Source organism: Ascaphus truei, unplaced genomic scaffold (genome assembly GCF_040206685.1).
Source record: "Ascaphus truei isolate aAscTru1 unplaced genomic scaffold, aAscTru1.hap1 HAP1_SCAFFOLD_558, whole genome shotgun sequence".
NCBI classification, from domain to species: domain Eukaryota; kingdom Metazoa; phylum Chordata; class Amphibia; order Anura; family Ascaphidae; genus Ascaphus; species Ascaphus truei.
In genome coordinates, this window is record NW_027456890.1 from 125,978 (window position 1) to 153,030 (window position 27,053).

The 27,053-nt window shown below is 41.6% G+C and overlaps 1 protein-coding gene across 1 annotated transcript in view; it reads right to left on the minus strand.

The window, feature by feature from the left end:
- Window positions 1-18,228: 18,228 nt before the first annotated feature.
- The window catches only part of COMMD1 (copper metabolism domain containing 1), a 99,843-nt gene continuing 91,018 nt past the window's right edge, over window positions 18,229-27,053 (minus strand). Inside the window, exon 2 of the mRNA XM_075584376.1 lies at window positions 18,229-18,438. Coding sequence (XP_075440491.1) covers window positions 18,331-18,438 — 108 coding nt within the window. The 3' untranslated portion in view covers window positions 18,229-18,330. The remainder of the gene's footprint in view (window positions 18,439-27,053) is intronic.

A 27,053-nucleotide genomic window follows, 5' to 3' on the forward strand; every position in this document is an offset into this window, starting at 1 on the left:
TCCACTTGTTGGTATACCATAAAAACATGAACAATCGTACATTTGTGGAATATTGAATACTGAATACCCTCCAGGCCCACCTCTGTATTTTATACAGTTACGAATCATATTGCACCAAGGTTACCTCAAGAGTTATGCTTTTTTTTAGCTTGTGTGTTTTTACAGCTCTCCTATTTTGTGTTTTTCAGATTTGGAGCGTTCCCCTAGTAAGGTATCTATTTCCTGTATAAGTTATCCATGGTTCCCATACGTTTAAGAATTTCTGAACTGTGTCACTTTGTATCCCCATCAGTTTTTCCATGAGACAGACCCTCCATAGCCTCGCTTTTACTGCATCTATAGCTCGCTGTTGTTCCTGTTTCCAGGCCTTAGCTATTTCACATCCGACAGCTGAATATATATATATATATATCTATATCTATATATAGATATATATATATATCTATATATAGATATAGATATATATATATATATATATATATATATATATATGAAAAAATAGAGAAAAAAAGAATCCCACCAAAAGCACTCAAGCAAAAATAAATAGTAATAGAATTTATTCAATGAAAAAACACATGGATTACAAAATATTAAAACAGTCCCCACGAAACCCCAAGAAACATTGATTCTGGTTGATGCACAAAAATGTAAATATAGTGCATTCTACAATGAATGAAACAAAAAAAATGTGAAGTAACCTGCTCTTTAAACCCTAGACCGGCCGGTCAAAAATAGAAGGGTTAATCAAGATTAGGGACACTGAAGTAATCTACCAATGTAGTACCACTCAACAAGCAACAATAGAGTATGATGTGTGTAAAATAAACACAATACAAGAACCATGCTATATCAGTACAATAGACACCACATGATGATAGGTATGGAACTCCTGTGAAGGAAATGGAGTGTTAACAAAGTTGTAGGGGTCAGTATCCACTGATAGTCCTGAGCCAGGTTGGGAGGTTCCAGGGGAGTAGAAACACAGCCCCGACGTACGTTTCGCTACCCCTTGCTTTGTCACACATTTGCTGCACATTTTTTGGTTTCATTATTCATTGTAGAATGCACTATATTTAAATTTTTGTGTATCAACCAGAATCAATGTTTCTTGGGGTTCCGTGGGGACTGTTTTAATATTTTGTAATCCATGTGATTTTTCATTGAATAAATTCTATTACTATTTATTTTTGCTTGAGTGCTTTTTGTGGGATTCTTTTTTTCTCTCATTCATTATTTTGTCCCCAGCACCGTCATCAGGTCATTATAAATTATTTATTTGATCTTACTTTTTGATTATAGCAATCTTGATTTATTTTTCTAGTTAATTGCAAGCTTATTTGTTTAATATATATATATATATATATATATATATATATATATATATATATATATATATATATATATATATGTGTCAGTAACTTATCTTCGTTTTTTCCCATATTTTCAATTTTACTGTGAGCCCATGCCGAGTTCCTGGCCTGTTCTGTGCAACGTTGCGGTTAGCTTTCCAACACCTGATTTGGAACTGCCACTTCCTCAGGGGGTGCTGAATACTGTGGGTGGGGATCTGTGGATAGGGATAGGGATCTGTGGATCCCCAGACATTCTGCGGGCAATTCTGCTTGGCCCACTGAGGCATGTCTGTATTCCCGTTACTGCGACATGTTCTTCTCTATTTTGGCCATACTAACACACACACATACTCACGGTTAACTCCTAGTTTACTTTAGTACCTTACAGTATTTTAGACAGGAGACTCTTTATGTTGTAAATCAGGGTGCACACGATTTTTTTTTGGGGGGGGGGGTTGGCGGTTGCAGAGGCCCCACGTTCTCACTAAGGCATTTAAATTAAATGCCGGGGGATCGCGCGAGCTCTCTGTTACTACTTACCGGGATTCAGTAGTCTTGTTGTGCTGCGTCGCCGCGTCAAATAACAGTGCTGGGCCATGTGAAGTCACTCGCTGCGTCATTTGACGCTGGTCAAAAAGTAAGAGGGGCGCGAGCACCTGGGGGAGCAGCACCAAATGTTTGCGCTCCCCTGGTGTAGATTGTTATTTCCTTAACTCAGCCAACTGTTCTGTAGATGGGTTGTAGTACTGTCAATTTATCAGTGGCCATATTTTTATGAAAGGACATCTGCAGCAAGAATAAGGCTGTGTATTGATCCATTTTCGTAGCTAGAGCATGGTCTTATAGTATACTATTTTCAATAGCTGTTTTGTTGGTTTTAGAAAAAAGTTAAGTGAAAATGAAACAAATCAAGCTACGTTATACAGTATGTTAGAGCAGGGGTGGCAAACTTTTCAAATGCAGTGTGTGTGCAGCGCACAGCAAAGAAGTGAGAGAGAGCAGGTCTGGCAAAATACACTCTTTAATGGAAAGCCATAAAATAGAGGGTTGCAACCCTTCTATGCGTTTCGTGCAGGTTGTGCACTTTATCAAGAAGTGCCATACACGATACACAGGACATTTAAATACAGCTGACTGCCGTTTTGGCGCCAAACCAATGATGTCACTAATCTAAATTAACCAATATGCATCGCTCGTCTAGCGCATGCGCCGCACAACTAGGTCCAAGAGGAACCCCCACCATATGGCACAGCCAGTCCACAGTCCCAGGGAGTTATACCCATGACGAGCTAAGCCACACGCAATGAGAGACACCTCTCCGTCCCGTCGGTCTGCGCATGCGCAGATGAACGAGGCTAGAGCTGATGATCAACTCCCCTCCGTCCTAACAGTTCACACATGCGTAGATGAATGTAGACATTACCGTGAGCTCCCATACTGACAGCATGCGTGCGCATCCACATAATGCACAAGGCAATCAGTTGAATTAACGCACGTAGTGTCCAATATTTAGTGCCTCAAAGGACAACAAAACTGAATAAAAATATACATGTAAAGACAGAGAGAGGACTAATATTCAGCAGTCAGTAGCAACATATACAAAATACATACAATGAAACAACTATCTAGTTATTGAAGAGACAATTAAAAAGTATATTCCTATACCAATGTAAAAACACATGTGCAACCCTCTTGATGAGACAGAGGTCATAATAATAATTATATCCCAAGTTATTATCATTAAAGAATAATGTGGAGACTTATTCAAAATAAATAAATTTAACAGTAATAGTAATTATATTAATTATAGTAAATATTACATACTCCATAAACAATGCAGTGAGAACATCTAATGTCAAGTTCCCATTATCAAATATTGCAAGATGAATCTAACAATATATTTAGGTAATCTCACTTGTATAAGTTATAGATCTACACATCATATTACCATTTTAACAGAAATATGGTTGAAGATCAAACTCATTGGGGAGATCCATGGGTATATCATATTGGGACACCAAAAATGGTTGAATACAGGGCTTTAAGTCCTATAAATGTTATCACTTAAGTTATGCAATATCATATCCAATAAGTAATACGTGTCCCAAAAGATGTACATAATAACAAGACAAACCATAGAATTCAAGCATAGCCTCATAATTTCTTTATTAATGGTGTAGTTTATATATCATATCAGATGTTTAGATCAAGATATTCAATCAAGAATTTAATCAACTTGTGGACCTGCTAAGAGATGGGATTCATGTCAAGAAATTATTAATATTCCACTCTATATTAATCCCGTCTGGGAATCTTGTTTTTAGCATGAAAATCCAGTAAGATTCTCTACAATTCAAGATCTTAACCATATCACCTCCTCTCTCCCTTCTAATAATCCTCTCTACACCAATAAAAGAAAAGTTATTGATGCCCCCTCTCTACATTCTGAAAAATGTAACTTAAGTGATAACATTTATAGGGCTTAGAGCCCTGTATTGAACCGTTTTTGGTGTCCCAATATGATATACCTATGGATCTCCCCAATGAGTTTGATCTTCAACCATATTTCTGTTAAAATGGTACTATGATGTGTAGATCTATAACTTATACAAGTGAGATTACCTAAATATATTGTTAGATTCATCTTGCAATATTTGATAATGGGAACTTGACATTAGATGTTCTCACTGCATTGTTTATGGAGTATGTAATTTTTACTATAATTAATATAATTACTGTTAAATTTATTTCTTTTGGATAAGTCTCCACATTATTCTTTAATGATAATAACTTAGGATATAATTATTATTATGACCTCTGTCTCATCAAGAGGGTTGCACATGTGTTTTTACATTGGTATAGGAATATACTTTTTAATTGTCTCTTCAATAACTAGATAGTTGTTTCATTGTATGTATTTTGTATATGTTGCTACTGACTGCTGAATATTAGTCCTCTCTCTGTCTTTACATGTATATTTTTGGTGGGGGTTCCTCCTGGACCTAGTTGTGCGGCGCATGCGCTAGATGAACGGTGCATATTGGTTAATTTAGATTAGTGACGTCATTGGTTTGGCGCCAAAACGGCAGTCAGCTGTATTTAAATGTCCTGTGTATCATGTACGGCACTTCTTGATAAAGTGCACAACCTCCACGAAACGCGTAGAAGGGTTGCAACCCTCTATTTTATGGCTTTCCATTAAAGAGTGTATTTTGCCAGACCTGCTCTCTCTCACTTCTTTGCTGTGCGCTGCACACACACTGCATTTGGGTTCCCCTGACCTGGATACAGCTGCACACTTTGGAAAGAGCTACTGGGAGTCTTGTGATTACGTTTACCTGGGTCAACCCAATGAAGACGGGAAAGTGGCTCCGCACACGTACCCCCACCTTCAGGGTGCTTTAGAGCCCCCCCATAGGTTTAGTGCTTTGATTATTTTATTAATCATTACCCAGTGTTTTGCTCTCCTCCTCTCAATACAAGGATACAGATCCTAGTACTTTTGAGCACCATTTCTCTACCCTATCCGTGGCAAACTTTTCCGTCTGCGGCCCCTGTCTGCTCGTGCCCAGCCCTTACCTTGGCTCCGGCGTCAAATGACGCTGCGGGGTAATTTGACTCTGCGTTGTCATGGCGATGCATCGCCCGAATCCAAAGTAAGGGAATTTACAGAGGCCTCATGCGGCCCCCGGCGTTTTATTTAAATGCCTTGGGGAAGAGCGCTGGGCCTCTGTAAACGCCGCTCCCCCTCATGAAAATCTCACGTGCCCGCCAGTTTGCGCACCACTGTGTTATAGCACATGAACTCCAGGTCTATTGGGTGTGTTATTCTCCAAGGATCCAAAACATCCTATCAACAATCTTTGGACTTCATACTGTATTAATTTGAGGTCAGCAGTAGACAGAGCATATTGATCTATCTAGCGTTGGGTTGTCATCCAAGTTAAAATCCCCTCTGACAATAAGAGTTCTCTCTCGAACATCTGAAAGCTTATGAGCTAGATTTTTGAAAAAGTACCTAGAGAGATTAGGGGCATAAATATTGTCTAGCCCAATTTTTTATTATGAATCTTAACATGGTCAATCATGGATCTTCCTTCAGGATTACGCTTCTAGGAATCAATTTTAAAATGCATATTGTTTTCGAATTATAATGATTATCTTTTTTTTAAAAAAATCATTAAAGAGCCATGCAGGCAGAATTTAACCCAATTTCAATTTAGTTTATCATTCTCAACATCTGTAAGTTGAGTTTCCTACTACATCTCTTTTTTCGTCTACTGTATTTGGACGTGTAAAACATATTGCGCCTTTTGTTTGGAGAATTTATCTCTCCTATATTCCAATTAAAAAACTTCACCACATTAATTCTAAAGAGGGAGACATTATCAGAGATGGAATCCACAGACCCCAATAATTGAAACTGGCACCTGAACATGACCCACTAACAAATAAAAACCGTGGCATCATAACATGGGTTGCACTAGAAATAACATAAGTGAGAGACAACTTGAAACAATAGTGCATTTTAAACAGGAGTAATAGAAGATCAGGAATCCCTTGTTTAAGGATCTAAAAAAAGGCATTTATTTAGGCATCATTAGAATAATAAGTAAGCAAGATTTAGGTATTTGATTTAGGTATTTGAGTCCAACTTCTGATTAAAGGAAGATTAAAGGATTAGTAGCACAGTATTCAATGAGCTCCTGTGCTTTTTCCTCTGAGTCAAACATGCTATGACCTTGCTTTGTAATAATCTTTAATTTAGCAGTGTACAAAAGGCAAAATGATTATTATTTTGTTTTTTTGTTATGCAGCTCAGACTAGATTGGGGACAATTTCATTCTTTGCCAGTTCCCCGAAGTAATTGTGACACAGAAGAATATAGCTCCCTTTAACAGAGATCTTAAAAACCTTGCAGAAAGCTTTGAGAATTGAAATGTGATCTACAAAATTGATAAATCTGATAATGATATGCCATGATCCTGTACAATTTGACATGGTATTTTGCGGTGAGCACAGTCTATTTCAAGCATGGTTGATATTGACTAAGATATTTTGGAACAATGACTTATGCCAGAGCAGATCCAGCCTTATCAATGGATTCCTCAACATCATCCTCAAGCCTTGAGAATAGTAGCATATATTAATATGCAATACAGATCTCAAGCTTCCCACAAGACTAAGCAGATAAGAGCGAATAATTTATTTAGAGCCAAATCCATTAAGCACAACTTTATGCCAAAAAAAGGAGGTGGTGGGGATGGGGCTGTAGACAAGGACCCGCTGGTAGCCAGTAATAGGGGTAGGCATAGGTTTGTCAGGCGGCTTTTCCAAAAATACTGGACAGAATTTATTTATTTATAAAATATTTTACCAGGAAGTAATACATTGAGAGTTACCTCTCGTTTTCAAGTATGTCCTGGGCACAGAGTTAAGACAAATAATACATGGTTACAAATACAGTTACATAAATGAGCAGGGTATACATTATATACAAGACATTGTGTGCACAGTTAAAAAAATATATATTATAGGCGAATGAAACAGTTACAGACCAGATTAAAATGTGAGACAGCCTTAGATTTGAAAGAACTTAAACTGGTGGTGGATGTGAGAGTCTCTGGTAGGTTGTTCCAGTTTTGGGGTGCACGGTGAAAAGTGTGACGCACTCGAGACACACACACACCCCTGTCTCCTGACACCTCCTCCTGGTTGGCTGCATTACTGAACAGCAGCAAATCGGGATGAACAAAGCTGCTCAGCCACCTAGCTCTGCTCAGGGAAATCCCAAGCCCCCCCAAGCCGGTCAGGTCACTATGTCTGAGAGACAATACTGGACACATACATGTACAGTATTACCTCTAATTTTTTACTGGACAGTGTCCAAATACCGGACAGTCTGGTTCAATACTGGACATCTGGTAACCCTAGGTAGGCATCATGTTAAGTGGAGCCAGGTCAAACCGCACAACTACCAAACTCCATGTCTGCCCACATTGTTCTTTTGGAAATTAATCTGTGGTCTGCAAGTTGGCAAAGATCTCACCTCAGCGTATCCTCGTCCCTCCTGTTGGATGGAATCCAACACCCGGACGCCCTCCGTTACCGAGATGATAATGGACTATCTCCAACAGGGTCTCCAACTCCAACCGCTAGATCAAACACGTAGGATTTTGCTTGAACTGCAACTTTCTAAGGCTCATCTGCCTTAAAAAGCTACAGTTCAAGCAAAATCCTACGTGTTTGTTTTTTTTAATAAATCAGTTCTGTACTATGAGAAAATACTTGTAGCATTTGTTATTTTATTTTTTAACAATTGTTAAAGATATTTTAAGTGTATTCTAATGTAGGAAGCATTTTTGTTTTGTATAGAAACCATTTACAAAGTCACATCCTCTTCCCTTTCTGAGACAGGCTCTGGCTCTTGAGCCCTGCCCTCTCTCTAGCAGTGCACCAATTGTATCTAGTATCTGCCTGGTCACATGATCTTCCACACGGAACTTTGCACTGTGGTTCCTGTTTTGCAGCAGTAACAGTGATATAGAGAACCCCGAGCCGAATCTTCAGCGATCGATTACAGGAGAACGGATCGATCTACAACTTAGCTAATCATTTGTCAGTGTGCAGATTGTATTGATGCACATATTGACTAGATTTTTTTATTTAAAAAAAGAAATAAATAATTAAACGGCAGCTTGAACTGCAGCTTTAAAAGTATCAAAGGGGCAGGATCGCACACAGCAGTTGCTGTGAGTCAGGGCTATACTCTTATTCTGAAAAAGTGAGACAAAGGTGGTCTTGTCATTTCTTCCTCCAAAAACGATCTCCTGGTGGTTAGTTAGTAAGTTTCTCACTGAAGTAAACTTTCAGTGTGATGCGGCCAGAATAGAGTTACATGAAGCTCAGAGCTAATTTAAACTTTAAATGGGGTGGAGTAAAAAAATAAATAAATCACTGACTATCTACGACATTGCAGAATATGTCCAAATTAGAAGTAACTTATTTTATACATAAACCTGTGGACGTTGATAGATTTAATGTAGATCTCTACTGAGCTGCAAATTGCAGTGGCCCTCTTCGGTAAGCACTTCCTACTGTAGATGTCCATGTTATTCATTTGTAATAGGACCATGAAACAAAAAGACAAGGCGCACAACGCACATAGTGTAATACGGTTAAAATAGTGACTTTATGGTTAAAAGTAAATATATCTGCGTACATCAAGTGAGAATCAACAAGCAGTTGGTATATTGGTTTACCACACCAGAAGATGACACTGTGCAGCACCCTCGGATGGATCTCAGCATGCAGAGGATCAGGAAGCGTCTTATCTGTCCCTTTGCAGCATCCTCCGTTTGGGGGTAGTGTGGGTGAGTCTCTTGTGAAGAAAGCCCCACAGCACACAGCTCTCTGGATGGTAGTGGAGCCGCAAGATTCAGCGTCCGTAGATCTCTGTACCGTTTGCCGCCACTTCCTCACTGTGCGCTCGGCGATGACGTCATGAGTCGCTCCGCAGCTTCCGCGATGCTTCTCGAGAGACTCACCCACACTACCCCCAAACGGAGGATGCTGCAAAGGGACAGATAAGACGCTTCCTGATCCTCTGCATGCTGAGATCCATCCGAGGGTGCTGCACAGTGTCATCTTCTGGTGTGGTAAACCAATATACCAACTGCTTGTTGATTCTCACTTGATGTACGCAGATATATTTACTTTTAACCATAAAGTCACTATTTTAACCGTATTACACTATGTGCGTTGTGCGCCTTGTCTTTTTGTTTTTTGTCTAGTTCCTGGGGTGTCGAGCCACCCCCAAGAAAGGCTGCAGACTCACGTTTAATACAAGATCCACTTTTAAGGTCCACAATATTGTTTGTTTAAGTCACGGTGCACTGTTCACTGGTTATTTACTGTTTACTAGTTATTAGCTGCGCACTGATATTTTTTTCCTTGTAATAGGACCATGGCAGATTGTATGAGTGCTAGGTAAATGCCCAGTGAATTAATGTATATATTGTATAAACACAAAAAATGCAAATGGCTTCTAGTGCCTTTGGCTTTTGGACAGTAATTGTGCACAAAGTACATAAAATGTATGTATTCCTTAAGCAGGTGCGTTTTGAGTTGGGTTTTAAAGATTGATAGAGAGGGTGCTTGTCGGATATTGAGAGGAATGGCATTCCAGAGGTGTGGAGCAGTCAGTGAGAAAGGTTAAATGCAGGAGAGAGCTTTAGATACAAAAGGGGTAGAGAGAAGACATCCTTGAGCAGAACGTAAGAGTCTGAATGATGTATAGTGAGAAATTAGGGCTGAGATGTAAGGAGGAGCAGAAGAGTGTATAGCTTTAAAAGTGAGGGGGAGAATTGAGTGTGTGATACGAGATTTGATAGGAAGCCAGGAGAGGGATTTCAGCAAGGGAGACGCTGAGACAGATTTAGGAAATAGAAGAGTGATTCTGGCAGCAGCATTTAAGATAGATTGTATGGGAGACAGGTGAGAGACAGGACGACCAGACAGCAGGAGGTTACACTAGTCGAGACGGGAGAGAATGAGTGTCTGTGCCAGTTTTTACAGTCGAGCAACAGAGGAAAGGGCGTATCTTGGTAATATTGCTGAGGAAAAAAATGACAGGTTTTAGCTACCTTTTGAATGTGAGAAGAGAATGTGAGAGGAGTTGAGTGTGAACCCTGGGCAGCGTGCTTGGGTTACTGCATGAATGATAGTACTTCCAACAGTAATGTGGAAGGAGGGAGTAGGGCCAGGTTTGGGAGGAAGTATGAGCTCTGTTTTAGCCATGTTAAGTTTAAGTCAGCGGAGGGCCATCCAGGATGATATAGCAGAGAGACGTTCAAAAACTTTAGTCTGCACAGCAGGTGTAAGGTCAGGGGTAGAAAAGGAAATGTGTGTCATCCGCATAGAGGTGATATGTGAACCCAAGAGATGTGATTAGGTCACCTAGAGAGAGTGTGTACAGAGAAAAGAGAAGAGGTCCCAGGACAGAGCCATGGGGTACCCCCACAGAGATCTATAGAGGAGGAGGTGTTAGCAAAAGAGACACTGAAAGTATGATGGGAGTGGTAAGAGGAGATCCAGGATAGAGCTTTGTTACAAATACCAAGAGTATGGAGAATGTGAAGGAGAAGAGGGTGGTCCACAGTGTCAAATGCTGCAGAGAGGTCGAGTAATATGAGGAGAGTGTAATGACCTCTGTCTTTGGCAGCATGGAGGTCATTTGTTATATTAGTGAAGGCTGTTTCAGTGGAGTGAGCAGTGCGGAAGCCAGATTGTAGAGGGTCTAGGAGAGAATAGGTGTTGAAAAAATGGAGCAAGCGAGAGAATACAAGACGTTCAAGGATTTTGGAGGCAAAAGGCAGGAGAGAGACAGGCCGATAGTTAGAAAGACAGGTAGGGTCAAGCTTGCTGTTTTTGAGTAATGGTATAACTGTTGTATGTTTGAAGGAAGAGGGAAAGGTACCAGAGTAGAGGGAGGAGTTTAAAATGTGTGTGAGCGTAGGGATTATAGTAGGAGCAAGAGGTTTTAGGAGATGGGAGGGAGTGGGGTCAAGAAGGCAGGTGGTAGAAGGAGAAGAGGAGATCAGCAACAACACATCCTCCTCTGTGACAGCGGGAAAAGAGTCAAGGAAGGCAGGAGAAGAGTTATGAAGAGGTGTAAGATGGGAGGGGGATACAGGGGGATGTCCTGACGTATGGATCTTTTCCTTGAAATAGTCGGCAAAGTCCTGAGGCAAGATGGAGAAAGAACAGGCAGCAGAAGGTGGTCTGAGTAGGGAGTCAAAGACAGAGAAGGGTCGGCATGGATTAGACTTGTACGTGTTGATTAGTGAAGAAAAGTTGGTTTGTTTAGCTTGAGAGAGGGCAGAGTTGAAACAGTATAGCATAAATTTGTAGTGAAGGAAGTCTGCGAGTGTGTGAGATTTCCTCCAGAGGCACTCAGAGGAACGAGTGTAGGAACCCAGCATGCGCGTGTGGGAATTTAGCCAGGATGTGGGGTTAGAAGGGCCGGAACGGCAGAGAGAAATGCATCTCATCTTAACTTAATAAAGATGAACTTGAAATCAGCATCCAGAATATTAGATTTAAAAAAAAATGAAGGTAGCAGTTTTAAAAGACGGCAAAGAGATAGTCTTTGTTCCCTTCATTCATAAAAAAAATAAAAAAAATTGTGTGTGCTGAGCACGCGCGTTGTAAGTGAAACTTTTGTGTTTTGTCACAGAAATTGTATTTGCAATAGTGATGGTTTTAGTTCAATGATTGAGATTTGAGAGTATAATTTATTTTCTGTGTTGAAATTCCCATTCTATCACTTTGAATACATGATGTAATTGACTTATGATAACTAAAGTAAGATACATATATCTTGGATTGTAAAGTATCTAAATGCTGTTCCTCTCAAAATTCTTTAATTCAATGTAAATCATGAAAATCAAAACACAATTTCAGTGACAAAACCCAAAGAAGTTTGAGTTAGAACGCATGTGTTCTGCGCACACCCTCATTTTTTAAATAATCATTACAGTTACTATATTTTATATGTATATACATTTCATGTTTTATATGTTTACACACCTTGCATGTTTTGCACTTCTGTTTTTTTTATTATAAATGGTACATTTGTAAAATGTTTGCTATTTGCACTGATATATTTGTACTAACTTGGAATTCCTCTAGTAACAGTGGTGTGTGCGTGTGTCCTCTTCAGTGTGTGTGTGTGTGTGTGTGTGTGTGTGTGTCCGTGGCCTCTTCAGTGCATGCGCGGTGTAGAGGGGCATTTTAATTATAAATGGTACATTTGTAAAAAATGTGCTATTTGCACTGCAATATTTGTACTAACTTGTAATTCCTCTAGTAACAGTGATGTGTGTCCTCTTCAGTGTGCGTGTCCTCTTTAGTGCATGGACGGCGTGGAGGGGCATCTTTGGCGCATGCGCAGAGAACGACCGCCGTTCGGTACGTGCGCAAGTGAAGGGCGGTATTGCGCATGCGTGGTGCGGCCTGCAACCTCCTCTTCTACACATGCGCTGGCTACAACCTCCGGGCGGCTTGGCATTTGGAAGTATATGCATGTGCGGGCGCACACCCATCTGCAATGTGACGTTACTTCCGTCACGCTTTTTCGTTACAACACAAGTGATTTTTCCTATCAAAACTCTGTAAGTGCCAGTAAAGAAGTTTCACTTCAAAAACAACTGATAGAGAGCAAGTCACTGGCACAGCTTGGTGGCCTCTCAGCTAATGAAGGGGTTTACTGAACTTATTCAGAAAAAGGTTAAAAAAAATATATGGTACGTCTTCTCCAGCTATACAGTAAGCTTGTTCACTTCACAGGTCAGGCATACCTTAAAGATGGAGAAACAGAGCGCGCACCTACCGTAAAACATTTAATGCACACATTTCTGAAGATATGGTTATGTTGGATTTGCACCTTCTTGAAGGACTTTCCTTCTAAGAGTGATTGACTTCTTTAAGCACAGTTTCAACATCACTTAGGAAAGAAAAAGACAGCGCACAACTCATACTGTAGTGTATCAAAAATAGGATTAGCTGGTTGCGAAAGGGGTAAGTATTACACGTACATCAAACGTATAAAATCAGGCTGTATGTTAGGGACATGTTACCACAAAGCGCGAAACAGAGTACATGTCGTGAACGGAGCAGAGTCTGAAGCGGCGATCTCTGACATCATATGCTTGCGCCGTCAGGCGACTGATGGCAAACTTAGTCAGTAAAGAGAAAGGCACAGACAGAAGAACCTGGCAGTGCAATTTGAGTACAAGCAGATATATTCTCAAGTAAATCCTACGCATTTCATAGGCGCTACCTACTTCATCATCGGCGTGTACCCTGTCTCTGTTTGGGAGTCCCCCTACGGCTATACTGCCAGTATTTAGCTAGCCGTGCCCTCTTACTAACTGGAAGTCCGAGAAGTGGAAGTCTGGAAGACCGAGAGTGGAGACAAAGATCCAGGACCCACGTGGCCTACCAGGGGACTCTGAATCTATCGATCTGGATTGATCATGGCGGATGCCAGCGATGTGGGGGTCCGGATGTCCAGATGTGCGCACTTTGTGGTAACATGTACTGCCTGATTTTATAAGTTTGTTGTATGTGTGATACTTACCTGAATTATATTTTTGATACACTAGGAGTTGTGCGCCGTCTTTTTCTTTCCTCTATCAATTCCTGGGATGCTGAGCCGTCCCCACTGACCAGCTGCAGACTCTTCTGTATCATCATTGTAAAGGTTACATTTGTATCAGTTTTTTCACTATGTTTGAGTCTTTATTTTTTTGACACTATATCTGACACTTATTATCACATTGCTGATTGTATAACCAGACTGTATTTACACAATCTAATCTGTATTCTGGTAATTCACTTGTTGATATTTTTATCAGCAATATATATATAAAATCACTACAATTATTAAGGTTATGGTGGGTAAAAAAAGTGACAAAAACCCTCCACAGTAAAGCATAAAGCAACTGTAAATATTACTGTATGCTCATTTGCATGTCTTAGACAGGTCTGCAACCCTGTCTTTCCCCATTATCACCCAGCATACAGCACTTCCTCTGTCTAAAAGCTGTGTTTAAAACAGCATGCATTGGCTTGAGGATTTTCTTGTGTAATACGAGCTTGAGACAAAAGGTGGCACCGAGTGCTCATTTGCATGTCATTTCCCAGAATCCCTTGCTGCAGTGGAAGCGCTGTATGCTGGGTGATAATGGGGAAAGACAGGGTTGCAGACCTGTCTAAGACATGCAAATGAGCATACAGTAATATTTACAGTTGCTATATTTATATATATTCCTTGATTTTTCTTTGATTGGTATTCACAATCTGGTGTGCGGTTATTTTTGTTTTATTAACATCACTTACCCACCAAAAAATTATTTCTGTATGTTTTAAAGCTTTTAGAAGTTATTATATGTACTTACACTAAGCTTTAGTGTAGCTGCAGTTGCAAAACCTTGTATCATTATTAATTTATTTAGAATCTCATACCTCTTCCCCACCTTGTTTTGCTTTCTGTAACCTTATCCCTAATAATGTAAAAAAAAAATTAAATGACAGAAAAAAATATAAAGTATAAACACTTAGAAATAAACAAACATTTGTTGGCCTGAAATAGTCCAAAGATCATGTATTCAGTATCTTTATTCACCACAAGCAACCCGCACCATTGCTCTAAAACAGAGGTGGCCAACTCCGGTCCTCAAGGGCCACCTACAGGTCAGTTTTTTAGAATATCCCTGCTTCAGCACAGGTGGCTCAATCATTCTGACCTAGCCACACGTGCAGAAGCACGGATATCCTTAAAATCTGACCTGTTGGTGGCCCTTGAGGACTCGAGTCGTCCCTCGCTGCTCTAAAACCGGCATCTTGACGATGACTGCTGATCACCATCTTTGGACTATTTCCAGCTGATGAACTTTCATTTACTTTTAAAGTGTGGATATAATATAATTGTTCTGTATAATATATATTTTTAACTAGACTGAGCTGCTGCTTTGCTTCTTTTTTTTTGTGATTCCTATACCATGGGGAGCCCGATCTCCCAGTTGGAAGGAGCTGCAAGAGAAGTTAGCACACCATCAGTTCTGTGGTACGGAACCCGAGGTGGCGGGGGAAGCTTTTGGAGGCTCAATTTTGGAACATTCAGTGTGCTTGAGATGCTTTACTAAATGTTACTGTAGTCCCATAGACAACTAGACCTTTATTTCCACTCAAAGCAAAGAATCAAATGTTCCAAAGTAATTCTAAATACTTTTATTTTTTCTACCAAGGCACCAACCACCAAGACTTGAGGACTCGCCTTGTTATGAGAACACACAAGACTCCCCAAAGGAGGCTCTGCAAATAGCATTTCCCCATCATGCTTCCCCTTCATTGCTCCTGTCCGCCAAGCCAGCGTGAACAGGGTTAAATTCATTAAGAAAGTACAGACAGCTTGAAAAACCTGTAGATCACCTTCTCTTTTCCCACCCCTACATTTTTGTTGTGGGGGGGGGGGGGGGGTCTGTTTGCTTTCAGCTGCTATCACTTCACCTCAGCACTCTCTTTGATAGGAGAACACAGGAGTCGCACCAAAGGTCGGCAGCCAAAGGGTGTCAGCCGTTTGCAGATCTTAGAGATGCTCTGTTACAATTCCCATAATCCTATATCATCTCTAACTGTCCATGAAATGTCTGTAAATTCAATGTATAACCTCTGTTCATTTAATGTAACTGTGTTACTGTCATCATAACTCTATCCAGGACACACTTGAAATTGAGAGGCAACTCAATGTATTACTTCCTAGTAAAACATTTTATAAATAAAAGACTTTCCCTGGTAAACTATCAATGCAAATTAGTTTTTTTTCTGCCCTGTGTGACACTGTCTCAATGAAAATATGAAAACAATAAGACACAAGGTGATGTGGAGAGATTCTGTATTTGAGTGTAGGTTATAAGTGTAAATACACCTTTAAAACATTATTGAATGCTACAGAATGCACAATAGATGACGATGAAAATGAAACCTTTTCTTTGTTGTCAAGGTTTTCTTCACTGCAAAATAACCCTGTCGATAAGTCCTATTTAGACAACATGATCTCTGTCAATTATCTACAAATTACAGGCGTACACTAATTCAGTAAAGATGACACAGTATCATTTAAAAATTGGGTTCTTCCTTTAAAACTAAAAGGCGTGCTATATAGGGATAGACCAAATAAGTAAACATGCAAGAATGTTGATCCAGGGAGACATCTGATTGCCATTACTCAAGTCAGGAATTAATTGGTGTTTTCCCCTTATGAGACATAATAGAATAATGTTTTGCTGGGGTTTTTTGTTTGCCTGCTCTGGATCAATAGAAATACAAATATGGGATGAGTATCTTCAACTACATTTAAAATAGGTTGAACTCTTATGGACATGTCTTTTTCAAACTCCTCTACAATACAATGAAACTATCTAATAAAAAAAAGCATCAGTCCTACTGGGTAAACAAATTTAAAGAACAATTACCAAAAAAGGTGGGTCAGACAAAGCTCTCAGAAATACACAATATTATGTTTTCTTCATAGTTCTGATTAGGGCCCATTAAACGGTTCAATTTTGAAGGCATTATTGCAGCTATAAAGATATGACCATTCATTTCAATAGTTCAAATGTCTACACACAATAAGAGATAATATTCAATGTTGGAATGGTAAGCACAATATAAGGCCACACAAAAAAAAAACTATATGAGAGGCAAAGTAGAAAACGGTAAATGGTGGTGCATGGCAAACTGACGATGGACGGCAAAACAGAGTGCAATAAAAAATATTTATTCAACACAGAAAAATTGGGGACCGCAGCAAGAATCCCTCTGACAAAGCACTGACCGTGCAAAACGTGTTAGAGAGGGATCCTTGTTGCGGTCCTCCATTTTTCTATATGCTGAATATCTTTTATAGCACTCAATTTTCCAGCCCAGCGTGGTTTTTGCTGTGCACCACCATTTACCTTTTTCTACTTTGATGTTCCTTCGTGGCAGGGAGCATGCCCATGCTACATCCAGGAACCAGGAATCTGTGAGTATATCTATCTCTTCAATCAATATTATAGATAATGTTGCAATATATTTCATCATTATGTTTCATTGTGGCTGCTTTGTGTGTCGGTGAGATGTGCTCCCTGGATTCACTGCACCCTGGTAACCCCGGCTGCACAGTTCCGGTGCCGATTATAGCGTGTGCCACATGACTTGAGTTATTGGAACTAGATACTGTAGGTCTGTCATATATAGAAACACCAATTGTAATACAGACCTGGCAAGCTATATATGGGTGGATGCACTACTTTTGAGCTTTATATGAAACATATATGGAAGAATTTTTCCAAATCTCTTTATACATCAATTTTTGAAATGTCTATATCTTTATGATTACAGCGCTGTGGATTTTGGTGCATCGACACTGGACTTGTTCCATTCTTTTTCTCTATATGAGATGCAATTCAAAGATAAATGTAGAGCAACGTATTGCAAAGCCCTGAAGCAGAGCAGGGGACCTAATGGGTGAGACAGTGGGGTGATGAAAATATGTATAGGTATGTATACATGTGGAATACAATAAAGTGTAACAACCAGGATGAGACAATCGTAAAGGACACAAGATGGCCTTGTTGAACTCTACCCTTTTATTATCATCACTGTCTACATATGCAGCATATGATCCCATGAATGGATAACAGATGATTTATTCATTATTAGATTTTATTTGGTGTTCATGGGGCACGTTTAGGGGCCATGTGTTTGGATTTTTTAATAAACTCTGGCTGCCGACTTCTGAGCTACTGTATTAAGACTACAAGGTGAGTACTTTCAGTATTAGAAAGGCCTGTATTACCCCTTTATGCTGGGGGGAGGAGGGGGGGGTGAAGAAACAAAGGGGTTAATAGGTACATTCCTATTTTTATGAAGATTTTTTCATTTGTTTTGATAAAGGAGACAAATACTCCACCCCCCCCCCCCTTTTTTTTTTTGTTCGTAGCAAAAAGATGGCTTACTACATCCAGGTTGCAGCTATATGTTTCAGCTACTCTACATTTGCATGGCTATTTTATATTGCATATCTATTCTATTGTCAACCTGACCACTCTGGGTAGTCGATGATCAGGAATAGTGGGCAGCTTCAGAAAGCGCACATTGGAACACAAAGTCTATTCACAGAAGCTTTAAATATACCAAGTACCAACCTATATCTTCCTTTTTTAAATCAGGGTTTAAAAAAAAATAAAAAAATGTATTGACTGAACTGCACCTTTTAATACAGGCAATGATGGTCTATCATAATGGACATGATTCCAGTTCAAACAGATTCAAGATCTAATTTGACGCTTTATTTTTTATTATTTAAGAAAAACATCAAAGCACTGTTATATAAAAACAAACAAAAAAACAAAACATTGTATCTTCTTGATTAACTGGTCTGAGTGAGTGTACTTATGCTTTCTTCCACCTCGGACAATTTCTTCAGCATTTGGCTCATCTTTGCTTCATTGAATTCCAAACACAGAAATTCTGATTCCTACAAAAGAAGAAATAAAGATCCGGATTAATTAATTTCATAGCCATCGTTCTTTCGAAGGAGGCAGTCCATTGGGATTTGTTTTTTTTACTCCGTATGTGGGTTGGACACTATTGACTTTCAAGATTTAGAGGGTTTTTAATGGAAAAAACAAAAACCTGATAATAAAAGTGTTGCTCTGATCAATCGTATTACTTTTTGCACTGCTGATGAGATTTTTCATTACAATAATTGTAACTCAATGTTTAATTTTCAAACCCATTTTATTGTAGCATACAGCAACTTAACTACTGATAAACTGATAAATTGCCTTCGGAATTGGATATTTTAAACAAGGATCCTATGTGGGAATAAATGTTGAAAAAATACTCTTTTATGGGAACAGGACTCGTTTGTTGTGTTATGTAGTCACCCAGCTTAAGAGGAAGAATGAGGGGGGAAAAAGCCAAAGCCCCTGCTGAATACTGTAGGTGCTATCTTAGATCTAAAGTAAATGTACTGTAAGAAAATAACTGTCCAAGAAAGAACAAAGCGATCCAGGTGTACTGTAGGTGCACACCACATCTAAGATCATTAGTTATCGAGCAAAATGAGTCATTTAAAAACAAACCCTTAATAAGTTTATTTTACAATAAATTCACAAACATCAAATAAGTTCCATAAAAGTGCATTATTTACATGTGAACAATATCACAGACTAAACAAATGATCTGGCTCAGAGGACGGTATCTGTGCCAGTAATGGCAGCGACACACAGAAGTGGATTAAACCCACCGTGCCTGTAAGATAAGTAAGTGCCTGATAGATACTGCACGCTGCTGATGGCCGGAAAGGAAAGCAACGTCAGATTGTGCCTTCCTGGCTCATACTAATTAAGGGCAGATAAAGTGGTGGAGAGGTGGGACGTTTTGGGAGAAGGGTAGTAGGGGTGAAGATATTTAGTAGGAGAGATACAGTATATTACACTCATTCAACATACCCAAGTAATGATGTGGCTGTAATAGCCTCAGTATTCAATCAGACCTTTAAGAAATAAGTTATTTTCAGTCGTATCAATAGTATGATTGTTACACTAAGAAGTTCTCCTTCCAAAATATTTACTCGAGTATGGGGGGGGGGGGGGGAGGAGAAGAGGGAGGGTGGGGGAAGAGGGAGGGTGGGGGAAGAGGGAGGGTGGGGGAAGAGGGAGGGTGGTGGGTGACTGCAGCAACCGCCAACCAGACCCGCCATATAACATTACAGATCTCCCCTTCTCTCCCTCCTCTCACATAAGTACCTGGGGCACCTGCAGCTTAAGGCTGCGTCCATAGACACTGCAGCCGTGCGGAGGCTGAGGAAAAGCGGGTGCTTTCCCTGGCCTTAGTACGCGCGCCGTCCGGGGGCGTGTCCATGGGCAGGCCACTGACGTCACAGAGCAGGTTCGCCCTCATTGGGCGAACCGCTCACGTGACCGCCCTATCGCGCAAGAAATCAGTTTTGACTGATTTCACGCGCATCGCGCGCCCCCTCCCACGCGCATGCGGCCACACGCTGTATAGACGCGATCACTGCCTTTAGGCAGTCTGATCGCTGAGGGTGCGGATGCATCCACGCGGTCTGCCCCTCTATGGACGTGACCTTTGGCTGCGCTTGTAGCGTCAAAACAAATGCATTGTCGCCGTCGCTTATAGTGCACGCGAAGGCGACGGAGCGACGGTGCTACCAAAAATGTGGTACTCACTGATATTTGATTTTTTTGGCGACAGTCTCCCCTTGCGGCCAATCGGGAGCTTCTCCGTCCCTCTGCCTTCCCCCTTTATGATGTCGCCTAAATTTGAAATCTAACTATCGGAATGGCGACGGGTGACATTAGTCGCGTCGCCGGCACTGTAAGCGCGGCCTAAGACTATCCCTCTGCACGTGTGGTACCGACATTTAAAAATGGTGACAGTTACCTCACAGACTGTCTGTGCGTTTTGCTGTCTGAAACACAGCTGCTTCTGGGGAGGGCGTTTCTTGTATCCCAGATGCCTTTAGATAGTATAATGTTGCTATGGCAACCTAAAGCGGATGTCATTAATGTTTGTAAAATTGCTGTTTGACTCCATACTGTAGGGACTACCAGTGGCATTGCTGTTGGACTCTTCTGTACTTGTAAAGTGAAGTGGACAGCCCAGAGTTTGATCAATTGTAATACATCAGAAACGGTGTATTTCAAAATACAAATAGGAGCAAGACCTGGAATAATTAAGACCCCTTTAGTACAATGAACAATTCCATGTTTAGGTTTATATGATGTAATCTACAGCTTTAGAATATGCATAACAAATATTTCATATATAGTAAAAAAAAATAAACATAGTAACTTGCTTAATTTCAATAACTAAATAAGCAGATAAATGTAATAGAAAAATATATCACAAGAATTAGATCTACACAAAAAAAACCCGACATTCAAATTATAATCGTACGTTTTTTTTATGTTCTGATCAATGTTTGTCCCTGTACTCAAATTCCTGCATGTACAATGTAGCCAAACTCCTTGTAATTTTAATCCCCCATAACAAAGCGGAAGAACGTAGTTTTGCAATTACATTTTATATATAATTTTTTTTAAATTGCAAAACTACATTCTACGTATACACACACACACACACATATATATATATATATATATATATATATATATATATATATATATATATATTGTGACAAACGGCTTACTCCGGGGCTCCGTCGTTTGTCCGGGACTGTTTAGAACACGGTCTTTTAGGGTAGGTTAAATGATGAGGCGTCACGTACTGTTCCTTTAAACAGGCTATGCCTGGTTTATTCAGTCCCAGGCACTGAGACTGCCACAGTGCATACAACAGAAAACAGATCAAAACAAAAGCTGCTCACCTGAGCGATAACTTAACTTAGATATCCCTGACTCAGGGTTGGAAGTGGCTTTTCCACTTCCAACATCAAAACACGGTACTTTTGCAGTCTTACACAAATGAACAGAAAGATTGAACCTGTTTGGGGAAGAGGCTTCTCCCCTCTGTAGTTCAGCAGCCTTCCAGCCTCCTGGCTCTTGTGGGGAGACCAGAGCAAACAGGAAATCAGTCTTTCATACCTGATTCCTAATTAGCATGACAGGTGACAGAAATCAGGCAGCAGACAAACTCTGGTCTGGATCTCTCATCCCTCAGTTCCAGCGCTTGCCAAACTGTGGGATGGAGTGTATGTATTATAAGGCTGCACTCCCAGGCCAAACAGGATAGAAACTGTCTAGTATCCTGGGAGCCCTATATACGGAATTTATTACCATCCCCTGGTTTCTGTCACATATCCTCCCCCCCAGCTCAGACCTCGAGGGATGAGCGACCATGGATATTAGGGAGTGCATCCTTGACAACCCGTCAGCATTGCCATGTTTGTGCCCTGACCTGTGTTCCACACAAAATTTAAAGGGTTGTAGGCTTAGGAACCACCTGGTCACTCTAGCATTCTTTTCCCTGTTTTGACACATCCAGGTAAGGGGTGCATGATCTGTGACCAACCGGAATTTTCTCCCCAACAGGTAGTATTTGAGCGTCTCTACAGCCCACTTTATTGCGAGACACTCTTTCTCTACTATGGAGTAATTTTTCTCCTGGGGATTTAGTTTCCTACTTAAATAAAGGATGGGGTGCTCCTCACCTTGAGACTCCTGGGAGAGTACCGCCCCCAGCCCTACCTCAGATGCGTCGGTTTGGACTACGAACTCTTTGGAGAAGTCAGGTGTGACCAACACTGGTTGGGCACAGAGAGCTTCTTTCAGGCTTCTAAAGGCCTGTTCGGTTTCGGGGGACCACTTTACCATTAGCGGTCCTCTTGCTTTTGTGAGGTCAGTTAGTGGGGTTGCCTTAGTTGCAAAATTGGGAATAAACCTTCTATAGTACCCAATTAACCCCAAAAAGGTCCTTACTTGTTTTTTTGTAACTGGCCTTGGCCAATTTTGTATCGCCTCCACTTTGAGTGTTTGGGGTTTGAGTAAACCTCTGCCAATAGAATATCCCAGATACTTGGCCTCCTCCAGACCAATAGTGCATTTAGCGGGGTTAGCAGTTAGTCCAGCAGACCGGACTGCGTCAAGCACAGCTTGGACCTTTGGAAGGTGGGATTGCCAATCTTCACTATGGATTACCACATCATCCAGGTAGGCGGCAGCATACCGAGCATGTGGTTTTAAAATTTTATCCATCATTCTTTGGAATGTGGCGGGAGCTCCATGTAAGCCAAAAGGCAACACCTTATACTGAAAGAGGCCGTCTGGGGTTGAGAAGGCTGTCTTTTCTTTTGCCCTTTCTGTGAGGGGAACCTGCCAGTACCCTTTTGTTAGGTCTAGGGTTGTGAGATATCGGGCTTTGCCCAGTCTCTCTACAAGTTCATCTACCCTGGGCATAGGATAAGTATCAAATTTTGACTCCGCGTTTAGTTTCCGGTAGTCATTACAAAACCTTGTTGTACCATCTGGCTTTGGGACTAAGACTATAGGGCTGTTCCACCCACTTTGGGATTCCTCAATTACACCTAGTTTTAGCATTTTTTTAACCTCTAAACTTATAGCCTTTCTTTTGGCCTCTGGGATTCGGTACGGTTTAAGGTTAACTCGGACCCCCGGTTCAGAGACTAGGTCATGTTCAATTACGCTAGTTCTACCTGGCCGTATAGAGAAGATTTCTTTGTTTCTTTTCACTAAATTCTGAACCTCTCGTTTCTGATGAACAGACAGGGTTTCAGCTATGCTAACCTCTGGGTCAGTTTCTTGATTCTCTGACGGACCTGGGGGTACTAGGGTTAACAAGACTTCTCTATCTTTCCAGGGCTTGAGTAGGTTTATATGGTAAATTTGCTCAGGTTTCCTCCTACCTGGCTGTCTTACCTTATAATTTACTTCTCCCACTCTTTCCAAGACCTCATATGGCCCATGCCATTTAGCAAGGAATTTACTCTCCACGGTGGGAACCAGAACTAGTACCCTATCACCTGGAGAAAAAATTCTGACCCTAGCACCCTTATTATATGTATTCCTCTGTGCTTCTTGAGCTTTCTCCATGTGTTCCCTCACTATGGGTAGGACTGCAGCAATGCGGTCCTGCATCTGGGCAACATGCTCTATTACACTTCTGTAAGGGGTAACCTCGTGTTCCCAAGTCTCTTTGGCTATATCCAGTAAGCCCCTTGGGTGTCGGCCATACAATAGTTCAAACGGGGAGAAGCCAGTGGATGATTGGGGAACTTCCCTAATGGCAAATAACAGGTACGGTAACAAACAATCCCAGTTTTTCCCATCTTTATCAACCGCCCGCCGTAACATGCTCTTTAAGGTTTTATTGAACCTTTCCACTAAACCATCTGTTTGTGGATGATAGACTGAGGTTCTGAGATGCTTGATTTTTAGGAGTTTACATAGCTCTTTCGTTACTTGGGACATAAATGGTGTTCCCTGGTCAGATAGAATCTCTTTAGGAATCCCGACCCGGGAAAACAGAACTACTAACTCTTTTGCTATGTTTTTAGCTGAGGTGCTACGTAGGGGAACTGCCTCCGGATATCGGGTGGCATAATCTAATATTACCAATATATGCTGATGTCCCCTAGCAGACTTTATTAGGGGTCCTACTAGATCCATAGCAATCCGGTCAAATGGTACCTCTATTATGGGAAGGGGTACCAATGGGCTGCGGTACGCCTTGAACGGGGCGGTGATCTGACATTCTGGGCATGAGGAACAATAATTCGTAATTTCTGCCAGAACCCCAGGCCAATAGAAGCTTCGGAGAACCTTTTCTTTTGTCTTTTCCACCCCTAGGTGTCCCCCCAATGGATGACTATGTGCGAGGTGTAATACTACGTTACGGAATGTCCGTGGTACCAACAATTGTTTAGTTGTAACTGATTTCCTTTTATCAACCCGATATACTAGGTCGTTCTCTACCTCGAAGTAGGGGTAAGCAAGTGACCTATCTGGTTGGCCAGGAGTACTATTCTGGTCCCGTATATTTCCCCTTGCTACCGCTAATGTGGGGTCCTCCCACTGGGCCTTCTTAAAACTCCCAGGACTGACCTCTAGGTCAGCGAGGTTCTTATCCGGTTCTGGGGTGGTAAGTGTCTGCTCAACATCTTGATTTGGGGTATTCCCTACCAAAGTAGTGATGGGGAAGGGAATTTTACAGCACTCCTCCTTTTCCCCCTTCTTATTTGGGCCCTCGTCAACCTCCATTTCTGAAAAAGGGAAAGGATTTGTTTCTTCTAATACTTCGTTATGGTCCGCTATTGAACTCTGGGCGCTATTCTGAGCGGGGGACCACATTTTTAGAAAATGGGGAAAGTCGGTCCCTATTAACACATCATGTGCCAGTTTGGGTACAATACCCACCTTGAAATCTAAAGAACCAAACTCTGTTTCAAAAAAAACATCAACAGTGGAATATTCATGATTATCCCCATGTATACAACAAATTGCCACTCTTTGTGAACTGTTTCTTCTTAATGGGCAAGAGGTATTCGGACACTAGTGTGACCATGCTCCCAGAGTCAAGAAGTGCCCGAACCCTCTTACCATTAACCTTTACAAATGCCCACAGATGGTTATTCAAGGGGTCCTCTGGGCTAGGGCCCATACATTGGGACAACAGCGAATAAGGTTCCACGCTGTTGCATTGCATGGGCTCATCATTTAGTGGGCAGATTTTTGCTGTGTGGCCCCTCTCATGACAATTTACACATTTAGGTACATAGTCTGTGTCCCACTTAGAGCCTTTTCCCGGCTCCCCATGTTGGCTATTGCCCTTAGTGTGCGAACCACTGTTGCTGGTGCTGCGTGAAGGTGGTCGCCGCTCTTCAGCGCCCCTTAACCCCGGTACCCTTTTACCGTCTCTGGAAGAGTCCTGGAACCTCGGGTAGTGGGGTTGCTCCACGACTGTGGGTTGCGGGTGCTCTTCTGCTGCATTGTACCTTTCTACGAGGGCCACAAGCTCATCCGCATTGTGGGGGTCACTCCGACTGACCCAACGGCGTAAGGCAGAGGGAAGTTTCCTCAAGAACTGGTCCATGACCAACCGTTCCACGATGTGGCTGGCTGAGTTGATCTCGGGTTGTAGCCACTTCCGGGCGAGGTGGATGAGGTCATACATCTGGCTTCGGGTGGCTTTATCCATCGTGAAGGACCATGCGTGAAACCTTTGGGCGCGAACAGCCGTGGTTACGCCGAGGCGGGCGAGGATCTCGAACTTCAATTTTGCATAGACGTTAGCTTCGGCTGGCTCTAGATCAAAGTAAGCCTTCTGGGGTTCGCCGCTTAGGAAGGGTGCGATTAGACCAGCCCACTCAGCTTCTGGCCATCCCTCTCTCTGTGCCGTGCGTTCAAACGTGAGAAGATAGGCTTCCACATCATCCGAGGGTCCCATCTTCTGAAGGTAGTGGCTTGCCCTGGTCATTTTCGGTACTGGGGCTGCCGCTGCCAGTGGAAGGTTACTGATAGTCCCCCTCAGGATCTCGAGTTCCTGCTGTAAGCCCTGAGCGAACCGCTGTTGCTCCTCTCTCAGCAAGCGGTTTGTCTCTTGCTGGTTTGCATTCGCGTTTTGCAGGGCTTCATTCGTCTGTTGCTGGTTTGCATTCGCCTGTTGCTGGTTGGCATTCGCCTGTTGCTGGTTGGCATTAATCTCTTGCTGGGCTATTAGCAGCTGTTGCTGGGCTGCATTCGTCTGCTGCTGGTTTGCATTAGTTTCTTGCTGGGCTATTAACAGCTGTTGCTGGGTTTCATTCGCGTCTTTCTGGGCAGCGACATTGCGTACCAGCGCACCCACCACGTCTTCCATCTTGTTTGCAGAGGATGAAAAAAACTTTTTTTTTTTTTTTTTTTTTTTTTCAAAGTTCTTCAACCCGCAGACCCCCTAGTGCTCTGCCCGCATTCTCCACCATATGTGACAAACGGCTTACTCCGGGGCTCCGTCGTTTGTCCGGGACTGTTTAGAACACGGTCTTTTAGGGTAGGTTAAATGATGAGGCGTCACGTACTGTTCCTTTAAACAGGCTATGCCTGGTTTATTCAGTCCCAGGCACTGAGACTGCCACAGTGCATACAACAGAAAACAGATCAAAACAAAAGCTGCTCACCTGAGCGATAACTTAACTTAGATATCCCTGACTCAGGGTTGGAAGTGGCTTTTCCACTTCCAACATCAAAACACGGTACTTTTGCAGTCTTACACAAATGAACAGAAAGATTGAACCTGTTTGGGGAAGAGGCTTCTCCCCTCTGTAGTTCAGCAGCCTTCCAGCCTCCTGGCTCTTGTGGGGAGACCAGAGCAAACAGGAAATCAGTCTTTCATACCTGATTCCTAATTAGCATGACAGGTGACAGAAATCAGGCAGCAGACAAACTCTGGTCTGGATCTCTCATCCCTCAGTTCCAGCGCTTGCCAAACTGTGGGATGGAGTGTATGTATTATAAGGCTGCACTCCCAGGCCAAACAGGATAGAAACTGTCTAGTATCCTGGGAGCCCTATATACGGAATTTATTACCATCCCCTGGTTTCTGTCACAATATATATATATACGTGTGCTGCTTGGGCCAATATTTACTCGCCCGGGGGTTAAATCCACT